This window comes from Chelonia mydas, chromosome 6, assembly GCF_015237465.2.
Source record: "Chelonia mydas isolate rCheMyd1 chromosome 6, rCheMyd1.pri.v2, whole genome shotgun sequence".
NCBI classification, from domain to species: Eukaryota; Metazoa; Chordata; order Testudines; family Cheloniidae; genus Chelonia; species Chelonia mydas.
The window spans coordinates 17,111,195-17,129,014 of record NC_051246.2 but is presented as its reverse complement, the minus strand read 5'-3'; the positions used below and the strand labels follow the sequence as shown (position 1 = coordinate 17,129,014).

Here is a 17,820-nt window from a genome sequence, read left to right as displayed (position 1 = left end):
CTACACTTTTCTTTTCTTTTCTTTCCTTTTCTTTTCCCACTCCCCTCCCTCTGTCTCTTGTTACCTGTGGCTGGCAGACATGTATGCTGAAAGCTAGTGTTGTTCAATGTCCCTCTGCGGAAGGGTAAACCCCCAGTTTTCTGAAGCCAAGAAAAGAATTTCCTTGTCTGTAATTGCTCAGCAATATCAGTGGGTCTCCAAAGCTTTCCTGGTGGCATATCGCACTGCCCCATTCCTGCCTACCAGCTCTGAGCAGTTTTTTTAAAAAAGGCATTCCCTTGGATTGAGAATGAAACAAACACAATTTGAGACGTGCATTCTGGGCTCACATTTTGCCTGTTAATGTTGCAAAGGAAACAATCCCCCATTTTAACCAGCCTGTAACCTACATTTCCCTACAGTCAGATACTGTGTATCTAATAAAAACATGGGGTGGAATAAGGATATTGGGGGTGTATGTGTACATATTACACACTTAGAATTGTGTTTATCTAAAAAGAAATACAGAAATGTACATAAATATGTCAGTATTTGTGTTGTAAATATTAATATCATTGTCTGTTTTGCAATATAGGCTCACTTAAATCTGTTTGTGTGTATTTGTTACATAAATCAATATACACATGTGTATATAAATGATTATACATAAACAAGTTGTAAATGATAGCAGAATTGCTGTTTAAGAAATGGCAGAAAACTTGAGTTATTCACACTCTTATGGTGAGTACCACCAAAGAGAAAAACTAGTTGAAGAATTTTCAAACAAAAATGTTGCAATATTGGGAGGTTTAAAAACCCTGATTGTATTTTAAACTAATTTTGAGTTTTATCTTTTGGGAGCTCCAGGCACTGTTTAAAAATCTAACACAAGTTGTGACCATAAGTGCCTTTGTTTTACACAAAGCATTAAGAGAAAACTTGCAAAAATGAATGCATCCCCTCACCCCAAGTTAAAAGGATTGTAATAGTTTTTTCCTTTTCCACAAAGTATAAATCCTAATAACGTTTTAACAATAACAGCAACAAGTGTGGTTCACAAATGAAAATAATTTTGGATCCATTGATTGTATTTTGTTCTACAGAACAAAAAGCTCTTCCTGCTTTTCTTGTTTGAAAAAAATGTAAATATTTACTAATGTGAATAAACAGGGTTTTGGATTTTTTTGTCTGGTTTTTATTTTTGATTTTTTCCCTTTTCCCGTATCCCCAACATACCAAGTTTAATAACATTTGATAGTTTATTTTAAATGTAAAATTTATTTCCAAAGCTCTCATCTAGTTTACAGAGACACCAAGAGCAAAGCTTGTCCCATAAATGAGGCTAATTGAAAACAAACTTTTTTTTAGTTGTTGCACTATGCAAAAAATAAATATTCTTGTTTGAAAATCTTTTAAGAAAAAAAGTCATGCATCTATATTAAACCAGACTGCTAAAACCAAACAAAACTGAGTTTTTACAGAGATCTTGAAGCTTTTTATGTCATTCACCAGAGCAGTTGTTCAGAGAGGAAAAACTCACTGAACTTGGACACCAGTGCTACACAATACTGCAATGAGTTTTGTATGTATTTTGCAAACTGGTGAGTGGGAATTTTGCCAGAGGAAGGACTGCAGGATTGGGCCCATATCATTATGTAGTTCTTGTGCATACACAAATGTATGTGTAAATGCAAAACAAGAGAGAAACAGAATGATGACTATATAAATGTCTGCTGAACCTATTAGACTTTTAAATGCATTTAAATTTACATTGTGTGTGTGTGTATTTGTATATAACATGTATGTGTGTGTTACATAAGTATTTATTGTACATAAAATATTCCTGGAGGAAGGGATGATGTCTTTTTGGACACTGGTCACCTGTTTTAGGGTGGAAATATTTATTCTGCTGCACTTAGATTTAGCAAAATACTTTTAATTTTTAAATATTTCAAATTTTGAATGCAGAGACATTTATTTTGAAAAATACCACCAAGCAGATGGGAAAGCTGCCTCTGCATCTAACTTTTTACAAAGTTGGAGCCCAGTGCTGAGTCACAATATGCAGTTGAAAGGTCTTCTGTTGAAATGGGGCTATGATGCCTTTTGCTGATTAATGAATCACAAATCTAACACACCCCCCCCACACAAACACACAAAGGGAGAAAGAAAGAATGAATGAATGAAAAATAGAAAACGTGTGAACTTTAGTGAGGAGGGAGGGTGGGATCTCAGAATTCCACCCCCCAGAAAGCCCACAACTCTCCTTTCATCAAAATATTTGCACTCACCCCCATCCATCCCATTCTGGTGTCTGTCGCCTGGTGAAATGCTTAGCAGGGTTAGTCACCTGCCGATGACTAAACCACTGCACGCCGCTTCCTTTCTCTCTTGTTTAGAGAAAACAATTTAAAAAAAAACAACAACAACCCAAAAATCAACTGTATTTTGTTTTCCATGAAAGGTTAGCAGAAAGGGGAGAAAAAAAATGAATGAACCAGCATCACTTTTCCAAGTCCGGTGTCTGGCATTTGGGCTGGGGCAAGGGCAGAGGGCTGCCTTTTGGCTTGTAGGTTTTTTTCTTATGGGCAAAACTTTTTTTAAAAAAATTCTGGAATGTGAGGAAGAGAGAAAAAGAGGAGAGGTGGGCTGAACATTATAGAAAGTAGAGGAGAGACTGAGACAGCTTCTGTCTGTCTGTCTATCTATCTTTCCTTCCTTTTTTCCCTTCTGTTGTCTATGTATATTTGTATATTTCTCTCTTTCCTTTTTCTTTCTTTCCATCTGTCTGTATCTTTCCTTCTTTCTCTCTCTCTCTCCATCTTTCTCTGACTGTACCCTTCTCTCACTCACCACCCCCTCCATCTCTCTGACACTCCAACGTTTCTGACACAGGGTGGCACCGCATACTTAACTTCACCCCCTCCTACTAAAACTTTATTTTGTAGAAAAGAGAATAACCAATCTGCCTCTACCTCTCCTCCTCTCCCCCCCTTTATACCCCCCCTCAGGGACTGGTGTTTCAGCTTGTGGTTAAAGCTTTACACGTCAGGAAAAAAAAAGAGGGCTAAAGAATAGCCTCATTTAAAAAAAAAAAAAAAAAGAAAACCACACACCAACCCAAACCAAACCCTAAATGAGTGGGATTGGCAAATGGGATTATTAATCCTGGCCAAAAATAAAGGACCGCAGACTCTGTGCAGCCCCCTTGGAGAAAGGAAGCACTAAATCACAAACCTACCTTGAAGGGCTGCAAGTCCTGAGTGTAGCTTTGGCTTTACCAAATGGATTTCAGAGCAGGTAGGGAGACCTCTGCACCTTTCCCAACCTCCCCTTCTCCAAAGGGAAGTCAGCCCTCCCCCTCCTTCTTGCCTGCTGCGTCCCATCTCCCCTCCCCACCCAGCGCGCCCTCCACCCACAACTCTTTGGGAAACACTCTTTAATTTTCCGCAATCTCTTTCCAAAATGCCTCTAACAAAAGCTTTGCAACATCCAAAGATCTGGGGTGTGTGTGAAAGGGGTGGCATTGCCCCCTATCCTCTAAGATATATTTTTAAAATGTCTCTTATTTTCCCTCCTCCTCTTGCTTTCAGAAAAGCACGTCGCCCTTTAGTTCCATAGCTCCCTACCTTTGCCCAAAGCTGAAGAGCCAAGGGTGGGAGGAGGGGAAAGAGAGAAAAATGAATGGAGCCTGGTCTTGTGTACAATTGCATCAAATACATTCTTGAAAGCAACCTGGTTCTGCTTAACACTTGAATTTAAAAAAAAAAAAAAAAAGCAAGCAGCTTGGAGAGAGGGTGTATGCAATTTTTTTTATTCTTGCATTCCTGGACACCAATCAAAAGAGCAAATCAAGGGAGGTGGAAAGGGGGAGAGAGCGAGAGAGCATGTTTAAAACTTTGCGCACACACACACCAAAAAAAAAATATCCGAGACAGCTTTTTCCACCTAACACCCAAGCAAACACAAACCAAAACAAATAGGGAAGAGGAAAAAGAGAGAGAGAGAGAAACAGGGCAGAACGATCAGGGAGAAAGGGAGGCTTCGCCATTCGCTTGGGGCTTTGGGTTTAGTGTAATAACTAACCAAAAAGTTTGATTTCTTTTGAACAAATTCTGCAGCCTTCCTTCCCCCACCCCAACCCCACAATCTGAGTCTACTATGCTATATGTTGCTGGGGAGATTTCAGGTAAGACCGAAGCGTCTCTACTATTTTGGCAGGGGATGGGGGTGTAGGGGCGGGGGTCTCGCTGTGCGTGTCGTGTTTTTCTTTTCTGAACTGCTGCTGATTCTAATTTGATTTGATTAAAACGTCTGTCTGGCTTTGTGATTGATTTAAGACTTTCCCCCCTTTTTTTTTCTTTGCTTTCTCTCGTTCTCTCTTTTCCATGCATGTTTGTGATTACTGTGGGGGAAATGCCGCTTAGCACGGAGAATTAAAATCCAGGACTGACAGAGAGAAGAGGAAAATGAAAGTCACCAGGATTTAGAGCAGAAAGATTTTTTTTCCCCTATGGCTTGATTTAAGCACTTACACCAAAAAAAAAGAGAAAGGGTTTGGTTGCTAAAATAGACTGCATTTTTTAAAGGACATTGAAGCTAGGTTTCAGGGACACTGAGGAAATACCCCTCTTTGGAAGGCATGGACTCCCCCTTCAAAATTCTCCAGAGCTTTTCTTGGTTGTGAAGGACTTTTTGTTTGTGTTTGTGTTAATCTTTGGAGTTTTAACATTTGAAACCTAGTTAGAAAAGTGCCTCTTTGTGGGGGAGCAAAAAATGTTTTCAAGGAAAGGAACAGCCCCAGAGTGTGGAGGGTGTAATTGTATAAGCAGTAGGGGTTTTGTGTTTTGCAGACTACACTGCAAGCTTTCTGGGAAAGAGGTTGCCATTAAAATAAAATAAAATTGTAAAAACAACCCTTAAAAGGTCAAAATCTTGACTTTCCTGGACTCGCTCTTTTGACAATTGTGCTGTTAGATTTGTTGCACGGGATGAGGTGAGATTCTCCTCCTTGGATGGAGTCAGTTATTTGAAAAACAAAAAAATTTCTGTTCATTTTTTGTTCCAGACTGGAGATGCTGGAGTGAGTCAGTAAGGGCATAGTGGGGAAAGTGGGAGAGAAGGGCCAGAAAGTGTGAGGACAGAAAGACTTAATGGATCTATCTACAAAGACCCAAGACAGACCGAATGAAACCCTAGGGCAGGATTTGCTCCTTCAGGTCTCTGAGGACTAGAAATCCGAATTCTCCATGCACAATCCCCAGAAACATGCTGTCTGTCTGTCTGTCTGGTCTGTAGCTGGCAAGGGCTATTTCTTGGCCAAGAGTGCGGAACAACGAAAATCTCTGGGCGGATTGAGGAGGGAAAGACAAACTGAGAAATGGAAGAAGAATAATGTACAGAGGAAGGGGAGATGGAGAAGGGCAAGTGTCTAGCAAAATCCCACCTTGTCCCCATCCCATTCTGTCTCCCCAAGTACATGATGCTGGGGGAAGTTGGATTTTCTCTGTCTTTGGGGAGAAGGGAAGGGAATGAGTCCTAGAATGAGCTGTGAAGCTTGGAGCTTCAAAGCCCCTCGGCTTTGTCACTCATCAGAAACACTTGGATCCTGACAGGAATCGATGTACCCAGCTCCTATTTGGCAGGCGCTGCGAGGGCACAGCCCCTGCGCACATCTGGGCTGCATTAGCCACAAACCAAAAAAAGCCTCCAAAGGGAAATGCAAAGGGCTCTCCTTACGGGACTGGCTTTGGGGAGGATTTATTCCCTGCTAAGTGGCACATTTTTCCATAAATTAAAACCCTTCCCCGTTGTACCTGCACCTACACTCACAAGGCAATTTTTCTCTCATACACACATGCACACACACTGGTGCACACATGTACATACGCCAGCACACACACACACATAGACACACACACACAGAGGCAAACTCTCACACACACGCACACATGCAAACTCCCCTACACACATCCTCTGTATACACACACAGGAAAACTCTTTCACATACAGGCACACACAGAGGTGGACGCACTGGCAAACTCTCTCATTCACACATACACCTATGCCAACATAAACACAGGCAAACAGGTGGAAACACACCAACTCCAATCCGCATGCGAGGCGGGATCTGCAACAGCACAAACAGAAACCACAGGTTGCATCTGAAGTTATTCAGCACCCATTTTAGCACTATGTCACCAAGGTCTGTGTGTATGCATGCTGTGCGCACGCATGCATGTGCCCTACTCAGGGCATGGCTTCAGGACACTGACCTGGAGAAGCTGGAGCCCTGATCACTCTAGTGCTTGCTCCCTTGCTATCCCCAGGGTAGCTGCACTGAGGTTGACAACCAGACACTAAGTTTGCTCAAGCGGGAACCTACCCATCCCATCCCAGCCCTGACCTGACTCCACTGAAATCAACAGCAAGACTGGTCTGCAAACTGGCCATCGGTGAGTGAGTAGAGACACATGGCAGGGCCAGGGCCAGCCTGATGAACCATCAGAGAGACAAAGGACATTGTGTGAAGGGTCTGACTCGGGAGGATGCTGGAGAAATGGCTTAGAGAGCACAGGTCGTGACCACTGTTAGAGTCTGGGTTCCAGCCGCACAGGCAGGTGGGCTAATCCAGACAGGCACATCTTATATGCCTGCACAACATGCTTGCCTGAGCACACATGCTGACATGCTCTCACTCGCACGCTCATTCACGTACACACACACTCACATGAGCATACACACTGACATGCTGCCACTTGCAAGCTCAGGCCTGCGCACACACTCGCATAAGCACACATGCTGACACGCTCACACTCACATGCTCATGCCCACATATACTTGCTTGCAATACGCACATGGTCCAACTCACAATGCTCATGCTTGTGCTCACATGCTGACATTTGCAGGCTCATTCATGCTCACATGCTGACATACTCCCACTTATACAGTCATGCATGTGCATACATGCTCACATGTGCATACATGCTGAGATGCTCCCACTTGCATTCTTATCCATGCACACACTCTGGCATGTTCCCACTCATACACTCATGTATGTACACATGACCACACAGGCTGACGATCACATGACCACACAGGCTGATGTCTCCGCACTCACGCACTCTTGCATGTGCACTCCCTAACATGAGCACACACACTCACATTTGCATGCTCATGCATGTGCACATGTACTCATGTGAGTGCAGATGCTTGCATGCAAGCACACATAAGCACGCGCACACACCTGAATGCCAGACACACTCCCCTACTCATGCATGTATGTCTTCACATGTGCATACTTGCATACTCACACAAACACACATTCACATACACTTACATGCTTATGCACACACACACAGAGGTACACATTTCCTGTACTTACTCTCAAACACTTGGCTTAGCTTTGCCGCTAGCAGCATGGAGATTGGGGGATACTAGGGGTATGTCTACACTGCAGATTGTACCTGGGTCTGGGTTTGCCAAGCCCACTTGCGTTTGTCCACACTGCAGAGCTGCACACGCCTCATTCCCAGTAGCCATGTCCACATTGGCATGGCAGTTACACATGTTTGGCACTATGGTTTCCGGGGCATATCAAAGGGTTCTTTGAGCCTCATTAACTCGAGCCACTTTAGGAATTGGTTTGTGGTGTATTGTGAACTTCTCCTCACATATAGGAGGAAACTGTCTTCACTGCAGAGTTAACTTGAGTCCCGTCCACACACAAAACCGCTTCACTGAGTGTGGTGGTGCTTTCAGCTCAAGCTGGCTGACCAGTCAGGGAGTATAGGTTACACTTGAGTTAGCCCAGCTTGTCAGCTGCTAACGTGACAGCTCTGTGCAACTGGAATGTTATTTCACAACTTAACTGCTCTCATTTGAACTAGCCTAACTCAAGAGGAGTTCACTCCAGAGTAGATAACTGTAGTTAATTCTGCAGTGAAGACGTAGCCAGGTTAGTTTTACTGCTGGCAGAGGAGGTAGGGGAGACACAACGGTTTCTGTGGTTTGCTAAATTCCTCTGCATGGTTTTCTCCCCTCCTCTCTCATCCTCAGGCTGGCGTGTGAGGCAGGGAATATGCCCTAATGTTTGAGTCAGGACAGCTGGGTTGTGTTCTGTTTATTCACTCTGCCCTAAAGCAGGTCTCCTCCCCTCTCTGGGCCTCAGTGTCTCCCTGTGAAGATAGTGAACTTGGCACAGGGCAGCTGGGAGGCTTTGGCCACTGTGTGTGAGCAATTTGAGTTCCTCAGGTGCTAGGTATGGGTAGAGAGCTAGTGAGTGTTAGCTGGGGAAGTCTGGTAGCCTTTCTCAGGAGGATCCCATTGATTCATGGCGTGGGGGCATGATCTGGGCTGGCCTGGTTGCTCAGCTCCCTTTCACTTGGCATCGTCACTGTCTTTTCCCCTCCACTCTGATCTCTGCAGGGGAATCTACTGCAGCACTATCTGGGTTCAGGCCTGGCCCATATGTTTCAGGGCCATCAAGGGATGCTGCAGGCACTGGCCTGGGATCTGCCCAAGGGACAGGTTAAACATGAGCAGCTTGGATTGAGCATGGGCCATGCTGAGCAAGGGAATGAGGGCAAAGTCATTGAATGTTGGGGCGCAGGCTGCAGAGGAAGAGAAATATTGCCAGCAATGGGTTATTATTCTGGTGTAGGCAAGACGCATGAATGTGTGACTCAGTGTGTGGGTGTGTGTCTCAATCAGTTTGTGTGTGTCTCTCTCTGCCACTTGTATGTGTCTCAATCACAGTTTGTGTGTATTTGTGTCTGTGTGTCTCAGTGGGGGCAGGGGGAAGTGAGAGAGTGAGAGCTGGGAAGTGCCTTTCCCCAGGCTCACGTGTCTGGATGGAATTAGGGGCCTGCGCACCCATGTTAAACAAGTTTGTTTCCATCATGCTCCTGGCTGGAGCCGGTGATGGGAAATCCAGGCCCAGCTAATTACAGGCCTCGCTGGAGTCTCCCGTGCTCTGATATATTTATAAACATATAGAGGAGACAGGATGTAAACAATCAGTGCGAGCAGGCTCCGAATGTATCGACGGCCGTGTGTGCGAGACGGGGGGTGGGGGGGAGACATGAGGCACGGGGGAAGAGGGAAAGGAGGGGCATGGAGTAACCTCACACTCGGACACTAATTCACACCCACACATTCATTCACTTAGTCTCGCACACTCACTCACACATGCACAGAGGAATGTACTGTATATGATGATAGGAACTAAAAAATGCAAAAAACCCCAGACCAAACCAAAAAAACCATCCAACCCTTACTATACCCTACAAAGGCCAGACATATGAGAGATGAATGTGGCCCTTGCGGACACACAGATTGTACCAGAATCACTCCCTTCATGATCATGCAATACTGGGCAATTGCAAACAGAACATGTTGGGGACTTCCCCTACAAAACTTTGCTACTGCCCTCAGTCCTGATCCCTCTGTTATCCCAGCCGTGGGCTCCCTATACACACAACTCTGCTGATGCCTATGTATTCCAACTACCAGGTTCCCTGCTATGCTAGCCTATCCCTGGAGTTCAACCACCCCTCCTCCAACATATAGCCCCAGCTGTGTTGGTGCCCATCAGTTCCAACCCATAGCCCCCAGCTAATCTAGTCTTGGGCTCTCCACACACACACAGCTCTGCCAATACTCCTCAATCCCAGCATACAGCCAGGAAATTAAGAGCTATTATGATATCTGCAGGGATTCCCCCAGGGAGGCCGCATGGCCATGGGGGTAGACAGGGGATTCCCTACAAATAGTGTCATAGCTACAGGAGGCAGAGGGATATCCATGGGGATTCCCTGTGTGTGTGGTGTTGGTAGACAGCGGAGTGGTGTGAACCGTGTAAAGATTCCAAAGAGTTAATTTCCCTGTCACATGGCAGGGTCAGTAACCAGTTACTGCAGTGGTGGCTGTTACATCTGGCTGTGAGTCCATGTTTTGTTTGTTGAAAATTAAATAAAATATCAGCCAAAAATAACAAACACAGAGACATTTATCCCATTTATAATATTCCACATAGAAACACCTGGCCTGGAGGTCAGGGGAGACAGCTGAACCCCAGACAGATGAGAGGACTATTCAGCCTCCTGTCAGTAAATGCCATCTCTGAGCCTACCTGGCTTCCAATTACAAGCCTGTAAGCCTGACTTCAGTACCAGGCAAACTGGTTGAAACTATAATAAAGAACAATATTGTCAGACATATAGATGTACATAATTTGTTGAGGAAGAGTCAACATGGGGGGAGGGATAGCTCAGTGGTTTGAGCATTGGCCTGCTAAACCCAGGGTTGTGAGTTCAATCCTTGAGAGGGCCATTTGGGATCTGGGGCAAAAATTGGGGACTGGTCCTGCTTTGAGCAGGGGGTTGGACTAGATGACCTCCTGAGGTCCCTTCCCACCCTGGTATTCTATGATTCTATGATTTTAGTAAAGGGAAATCATGCCTCACCAATCTACTAGAATTCTTTGAAGGGGTCAAAAAGCATGTGGACCAAGGGGAGCCAGTGGGTATAGTGTACTTAGATTTTCAGAAAGCCTTTGACAAGGTCCCTCACCGAAGGCTCTTACGCAAAGTAAGCTACCATGGGATAAGAGGGAAGGTGCTCTCATGGATTGGTAACTGGTTAAAAGACAGGAAACAAAGGGTAGGTATAAATGGTCAGTTTTCAGAATGGAGAGAGGTAAATAGTGGTGTCCTCCAGGGGTCTGTTCTGGGACCTATTCAACATATTCATAAATGATCTGGGAAAAGGGGTAAACAGTGAGGTGGCAAAATTTGCAGATACAAAATTACTAAAGATAGTTAAGACCCAGGCAGACTGCGAAGAGCTACAAAAGGATCTCTCAAAACTGAGTGACTGGGCAACAAAATGGCAGATGAAATTTAATGTTGATAAATGCAAAGTAATGCACACTGGGAAGCATAATCCCAACTATACATACAAAATGATGGGGTCTAAATTAGCTGTTACCACTCAAGAAAAAGATCTCAGAATCATTGCAGATAGTTCTCTGAAAACATCCACTCAATGTGCAGTGGCAGGCAAAAAAGCGAACAGAATGCTGGGAATAATTAAGAAAGGGTTAGATAATAGGACAGAAAATATCATGTTGCCTCTATATAAATCCATGGTACGCTAACATCTTGAATACTGTGTGCAGATGTGGTGACTCCATCTCAAAAAAGATATACTGGAATTGGAAAAGGTTCAGAAAAGGGCAACAAAAATTATTAGGGGTATGAAATGGCTTCCGTATGAGGAGAGATTAATAAGACTGGGACTTTTGAGCTTGGCAAAGAGACGGCTAAGGGGAGGTATGATTGTGGTCTATAAAATCATGACTGGTGTAGAGAAAGGAGATAAGGAAGTGTTGTGTACTACTTCTCATAACACAAGAACTAGGGGTCACCAAATGAAATTAATAGGCAGCAGGTTTAAAACAAATAAAAGGAAGTATTTCTTCACACAATGCACAGTCAACCTGTGGAATTCCTTGCCAGATGATGTTGTGAAGGCCAAGACCATAACAGGGTTCAAAAAAGAACTAGATAAATTCATGGAGGATAGATCCATCAATGGCTATTAGCCAGGATAGGCAGGAATGGTGTCCCTAGCCTCTGTTTGCCAGAAACTGGGAATGGGCAACAGGGGATGGATCACTTGATGATAATCTGTTCTGTTCATTCCCTCTGCGGCACCTGGTACTGGCCACTGTCGGAAGACAGAATATTGGGATAGATGGACCTTTGGTCTGACCAAGTAGGGCCATTCTTATGTTCTTACATGGCCATCTCTTTATTATTTCTGTTGCAGTACCATCAATCAGGACCCCAGTCAGCTTTCAGGGCCTCATTGTGCTAGGTGCTGTACAGACAAAGCGTATGTCCACATAGCTGCCCAAGTACAGCCCCATCCCAGGTCCTAGGTATGTACTCGAGTTGGATGGCTAGCGCAAGCTGCCACCTGTGCCACTGTGGCCACACTGCTATTTTTAGCATGTTAGCACAAGTAGGGATAGCATGTGCATGTCTACATAGGACGTGAATTATACCTCCAAGCTCCAAACCTCTAGGCTGTCTTTGCCCTAGCACTCACAAATTAAGATACAGACAATATGCAGTGCATAAATAAACAGTTGTGGGGGACCAAGTAATCTCAGAGACAGGGCTTTCAATAGAGACTGGGGCATTTTCCTACAAGAACAGGGGACTGTTCATGAAACTGAAAGGTGCAAATTGAAAACTGATCAAAGGAACTACTTTTACATACAGTTCACACTTAGCCTGTGGAACTCACTGCTACAAGATCCCCTTGAGCAGGACTCAAAACTGATCAGGCATTTAGACAGATAAGAATATGCAGAATTTATAGTAGTAGATATTTTAAAAAATTCTCATGAATTTTGTAAGAGATATAAACCCTTCAACTCGGTGGCATGACCTAATCCCTAAATGCTTGATAGTTTAAGTAAATTGCTGTAAAATTACACCTTGAGTTACATCACTGCAACTCTGTGTGTAGATCAGGCCTAACTATTGAGGCTTAAGAGGAGATGTTCCCTGGGGATTTGTTATCCTATAACTCCCCACTGAAAACATCCTTCCTCTGAAGCAGCTACTGGCTACTGTTGGAGACAGGATACTGGGCTAGATAGGCCACTGATCCAACATGGCAACTCCTGTTAATCTAAATTATCAATCATAGAAGCGTCAGTGGTCATAGATGGCCATTAGCCTAGCTGATGCTGGAAGATAGTGATTTGTAGGCATCATGGCAAAGTAGGTTCTAAGGAGGGATCCTGCAAAGGACCCGCAAAGGACAAGGCTTTAGTAATTTTGATGGGGAGCCCTTCACATGCCTAGAGGACAGCCTGTGAGAAAGTGTTGGAAAAAGAGATGTTCAGACAATCAAGACTGGTATCACTGGCAGAGCAAAGGCAGGAATAAACCTTGATAAGAAATTCAATAGGAGAGGTGGAGTGGGGCTGATTGATGGACAACAGTAAGGACAAGAACCTAGTGTTTGAAGAAAGGGGAGCCAAAGATGGACACAGAAGTGGGCAAGAGGGTCAGAACGACTGACCAGGAAGATGAGCCTACTGGCAACATTCTGGATTAATGTGACAGTGAGCAAGGCAGGAGGCATTAAGACTAAGAGGATATTACAGTAATCAAGGTATAAGAGGAAAAAAGTCTGAACAAGAACTTTGGTAGCCTGTACAGAGAGAAAAGGCTGGACCTTTGAGATGTTGCAGGGGAAGAAGTGGCAAGATTGAGACATGGCCTGGATGAGTGGGTCTAGGGTGAAATCTGAGTCCTGGAAGAATTTGGAGTTATGAATATGAATGACAGAGAGGATGGTTGTGTTGTCCACCATAACAGAAAAAGAAGGAGGGGAGAGGAAAGGCGATCAGGAGCCCTGTTTAGGCCATGTTAAGTTTGAATTGCTGGCTGGTCATCCACAAGGAGATGTCAGAAAGATAGGATGGATGGAGACAGGTCTGGGTTAGAGAGAGAGGTGTGGGTCATCATCATCAAGATGGTTGTAAAAGCCTTGTTTGTAGCTAAGCTCATCCAGAGATAGGGAGTAAGGTAGAAGAGGAGGGAATCAAGGACAAAACCAGGAGCCACTGCAAGGGAGAGAGGAGGGGGAGGAGCCACTGACAGGGCGATCTGATTATTGAAGGAGAATCAGGATAGGACAGAGTCAGAAAAGCCCACGGATGATAAGATAAGGAGAAGAAGAGAATAGCTGACAATGTCAAAGGCATCTGATAGATCTAGGAAGAGGAAGCTGGAGTGGAGACCCTGAAATTTGGCCATAAAGAGGTTGTTAGGGCTCTTGATGAGAGCTATTTCAGTGGTGTGTAGGAGGGGGTCTAGAATGGAGAGGAAGGAAAAGAGCTTAAAACTGTGGGTGTAATCTGCATGCCCAATGTATCTGGAGATGAAGGGGAGAAGGGAGAGGTGGGCTCAAGGCTGGGGCTTTTATAGTAGGGGAGATCAATGCATGTTTGTATTGTGAGGAGAAGGAGCTGGAGAGAGCGAGAGATTGAGAGGAAGCATGAGAGTAGGTCCGAGGGGGGGTCAGGAGACTGGATGGAACGAGGTCTCTGGGGCTGAGAGTGGGAAAGAGGAAGGAGAATGTGATAGAGGAGGGATCGTTGGGGATTAGTTTTTCCTTTGATTTTTTTATGTGTTCTTGTTCTCAGAACAGCTTGTTCCTTGGTGGCCTCTTTAGTCAGCCTGCTGGAGATCTGCCCTGGGAAGCTGTTTTTGCTACTCCTGGTGTTCTTCACTGTCAGTGACTGAGTGGGCATGCATTACTTCTGTCAGCACTCAAGAGCTGACAGCATTCTGGATGTGTTAAAGGGAGGACATCAACAGCGAGCCAGTGTCACCTTGGTATTGTTTAAATGCCTCCTGTCAGATTGGCCGTTAGGGTGGTTATGACATTGGGGTGGATGGTGAAACTGTTGCTTCGGTACATTACTAGCTACTTTCTGTTTGGAGTCTAATGTTCACTCCCACTTGCAATAGGGGTCACTTTTGGGAAGCCTGTCATAGTATTTTCTGTCTTTGGCTCACAAAGCTCCTTAGGTGCTGCCACTAAGGCATCTGTCCTTCTGCCCTTGAGTCTCTGACTTGGTAATTCTAATGAAGCTTTGAGAGGTGTGTTGGCGTATCCTAACAGTGCTAAGTACAGACCCCAGCAGATCGAGGGACGTGATCGTTCCCCTCTATTTGACACTGGTGAGGCCTCATCTGGAGTACTGTGTCCAGTTTTGGGCCCCACACTACAAGAAGGATGTGGAAAAATTGGAAAGAGTCCAGCGGAGGGCAACAAAAATGATTAGGGGACTGGAACACATGACTTATGAGGAGAGGCTGAGGGAACTAGGGATGTTTAGTCTTCAGAAGAGAAGAATGAGGGGGGATTTGATAGCTGCTTTCAACTACCTGAAAGGGGGTTCCAAAGAGGATGGATCTAGACTGTTCTCAGTGGTAGCTGATGACAGAACAAGGAGTAATGGTCTCAAGTTGCAGTGGGGGAGGTTTAGGTTGGATATTAGGAAAAACTTTTTCACTCGGAGGGTGGTGAAACACTGGAATGCATTACCTAGGGAGGTGGTGGAATCTCCTTCCTTAGATATTTTTAAGGTCAGGCTTGACAAAGCTCTGGCTGGGATGATTTAGTTGGGGATTGGTCCTGCTTTGAGCAGGGGGTTGGACTAGATGACCTTCTGAGGTCCCTTTCAACCCTGATATTCTATGATTCTATGATCCCTTAGATCTGTCAGGAGATTTCTTAAATCACATCCTTTGATATTGAAGTGACTTTTCAGCTAACCCCTTTGACTAAGGTAAGGGCTTGAACTGAGAATCCAAGACAATTGCAGAAAGAAGTCACTCGTGAATTGTGGACCATCCTCTGTTGTTAACTCATCTGGAAACCTATGGTGTGCAAAGGGCAATTTACAATGATGGATGACATAGTTACTTGATATGTTGTGCAACAGTTCAATTTAAAAAATAATTAAGTAGGAGTTGATTAATAAGAGGTAATCTTTCCTTGTTAAGTTCAACTAGAACTGCACCAACTTTGGACAAGGGAGTTCAGGAATCTCATATGGTTTCAGTTCTTTTGCATTCTGTTTCCTGTATTGATTGCAGCCTTCAAGCTCAGATATGTTCTCTTTAATGGCAGCATTCATGCTTGGCTACAATAGGGCATCTTGGTCTCTATTCGTACATGGTTCGATAGCCAGATAAGTACTGTGGAAGATGCTTTGCATTTGTGATCTCATGCTTATGACATATCGTTTGGACAGAATGCCATCAGATGCAGCAATTCCATCTCTGGTTGCAGTAAGTTTTTATACTTGGAGGTGGTTGGGCTTTTTCCATTGCCTATCTGTATAGAATTCTTCTCTTCTGTTCTCATGAGGTTGGGTCATTTGGTGTTTCTCATTGGAACTTGTCAACTTTTGTTTTGGAAATGAATGGGTCATATTACTTCAAACTTATTTTCCTGTAGCTCCTTGTTTTCATGTTGATAGGAGTTTAAAAGTGTGCCTAATATAAAAAGCTCCTTGCTGGGTCTACGTTTCACACTCAATGAATTCTTTTGCAATGTCACAATCACTGCCTGAAGCCTAGACATTGCTTTGCACAATGGTTTTGGTAAAGTCGCTTTTAATGGCTTATGGTCTTTCTCAACCTCAATAGGTTTCTGTCCATAAACATACTCATGAAACTGCTCACAATCATGTGCAATTACAACATTTCCACTTCAATTGAGCATAATTTTGTTGGGTTTTAGCCCATGCTTTGGCTGCATCTGCTACTGGGTGATCATCTGGCAGAAGGGCAGCTCCTGTCCCAGAAGAGGTGGTGGCAGCTGAGATCTTAGGCTTTTTATTAATTTCAAAATATTTCAGTACCAGTGCTTCTGTGACAAAAAATTTTAATTCCCAAAAGTTTTTCTCTTGCCAGTTACATCCCAGTGCCATTCTGAACTGCCCTCCACAAGCATTCTGAGTAGAGCCCCTAACTGCAACAAGTGAAGGATCAGTTTGCTTATCTATGCTAATCCAACCATCAGTCTATGTAAGATCTCCTTGTCTCTTTCTATTTGTCCAGTCACTTCCATCTTTCCTGGGTCCAGCTGAATTCCTTTGTCACTGAGTATGTGTCCTAAATAACACAACTCATTCAGCATTTCTCCTCTCCAATGCTGTGGCCCACTGCAGAATGTGTCCCATCCTGTCATTTGGTTGATCATTTTCAACCCAACTTAGCAGATCATTGATTAATACTTCCACTCTATCCAGCTCCCCCAAGATCCAGGACACAAGGCAATGCTGAAAGGACATTGTTTGAACATATGTCTACCAAAATGGAAGTTGGATGTTCAGAGTTTTGCATTTTCACTGCTGAGTTGGACCTGCCAAAATGCTTGGCTTGCTTCCAAAAGTGAATTATTATTACATTTTGAAGTCTAGACATGAACTCCTCAATTGTCCTCATGGGGAAGCATTCATGTTTGGTGGCCTTATCCAAAACTTTTGGATCTGTAGAAATCCTGAATATGTTTAAATGTAGAATGTAACATGGTGACCACACTGTTAGCCCAATAGTACCTAACTTAACCATCTGGCCAAGTTCAGTTTTTATGTTATCTCTCAGTGCTAATGGGACTTAACTTGGTGCATGTATTTTTGGTGGCAGACTGGGATCTATATCAGCATGACGTATAATATCCTTAAATGCATCCCAGTCCATTAAACAGCTCATGAAACTCTTTAATATCTTTTGCATCCTGTTCTGTAGACAAGTTATACACCTGTTTGATCATCTGTATTTGCAGCCGTCTCCTTAACCTAAGCACGCATGAGGCTTCCTGTCAATTATTTCTGAGTGGTATCTGTTCTTAACAATGCCAGTGGGGCTTTGCCACAGGGGTTCATTTTGAGCCTGCTTTATTAATCAAGTTGTATTTTCTGTATTAACATTGGGCAATCACTAATCATTTTTCATATGTGATCTGTGATTATCTTGGCTCCGCTCCAGGGTCAATTTTGAAATTCATTTGTTCCTTTATTTCTAATGTTGCAGGGCAATCTGCCGTAGAACCTTGCTTTGTAAATATATTAAGAGACTCAACAAAAACTCTTGTTACTATATCATCAAATAGTCAAACCGATAAATTAAACAGTAATAAGTCACCAGGGCCAGATGGTATTTGCTCAAGAATTCTGAAGGAACTCAAATATGAAATTGCACAACTACTAACTGTGGTATGTAAGCTATCACTTAAATC

General features: G+C 43.8%; 1 protein-coding gene across 1 annotated transcript in view; it reads left to right on the top strand.

The window, feature by feature from the left end:
- Positions 1-2,562: 2,562 nt before the first annotated feature.
- Positions 2,563-17,820, top strand: part of CLCF1 (cardiotrophin like cytokine factor 1) — a 40,809-nt gene continuing 25,551 nt past the window's right edge. Inside the window, exon 1 of the mRNA XM_027827521.3 lies at positions 2,563-4,168. Within this exon, the coding sequence (XP_027683322.2) occupies positions 4,141-4,168 (28 nt within the window). The 5' untranslated portion in view covers positions 2,563-4,140. The remainder of the gene's footprint in view (positions 4,169-17,820) is intronic.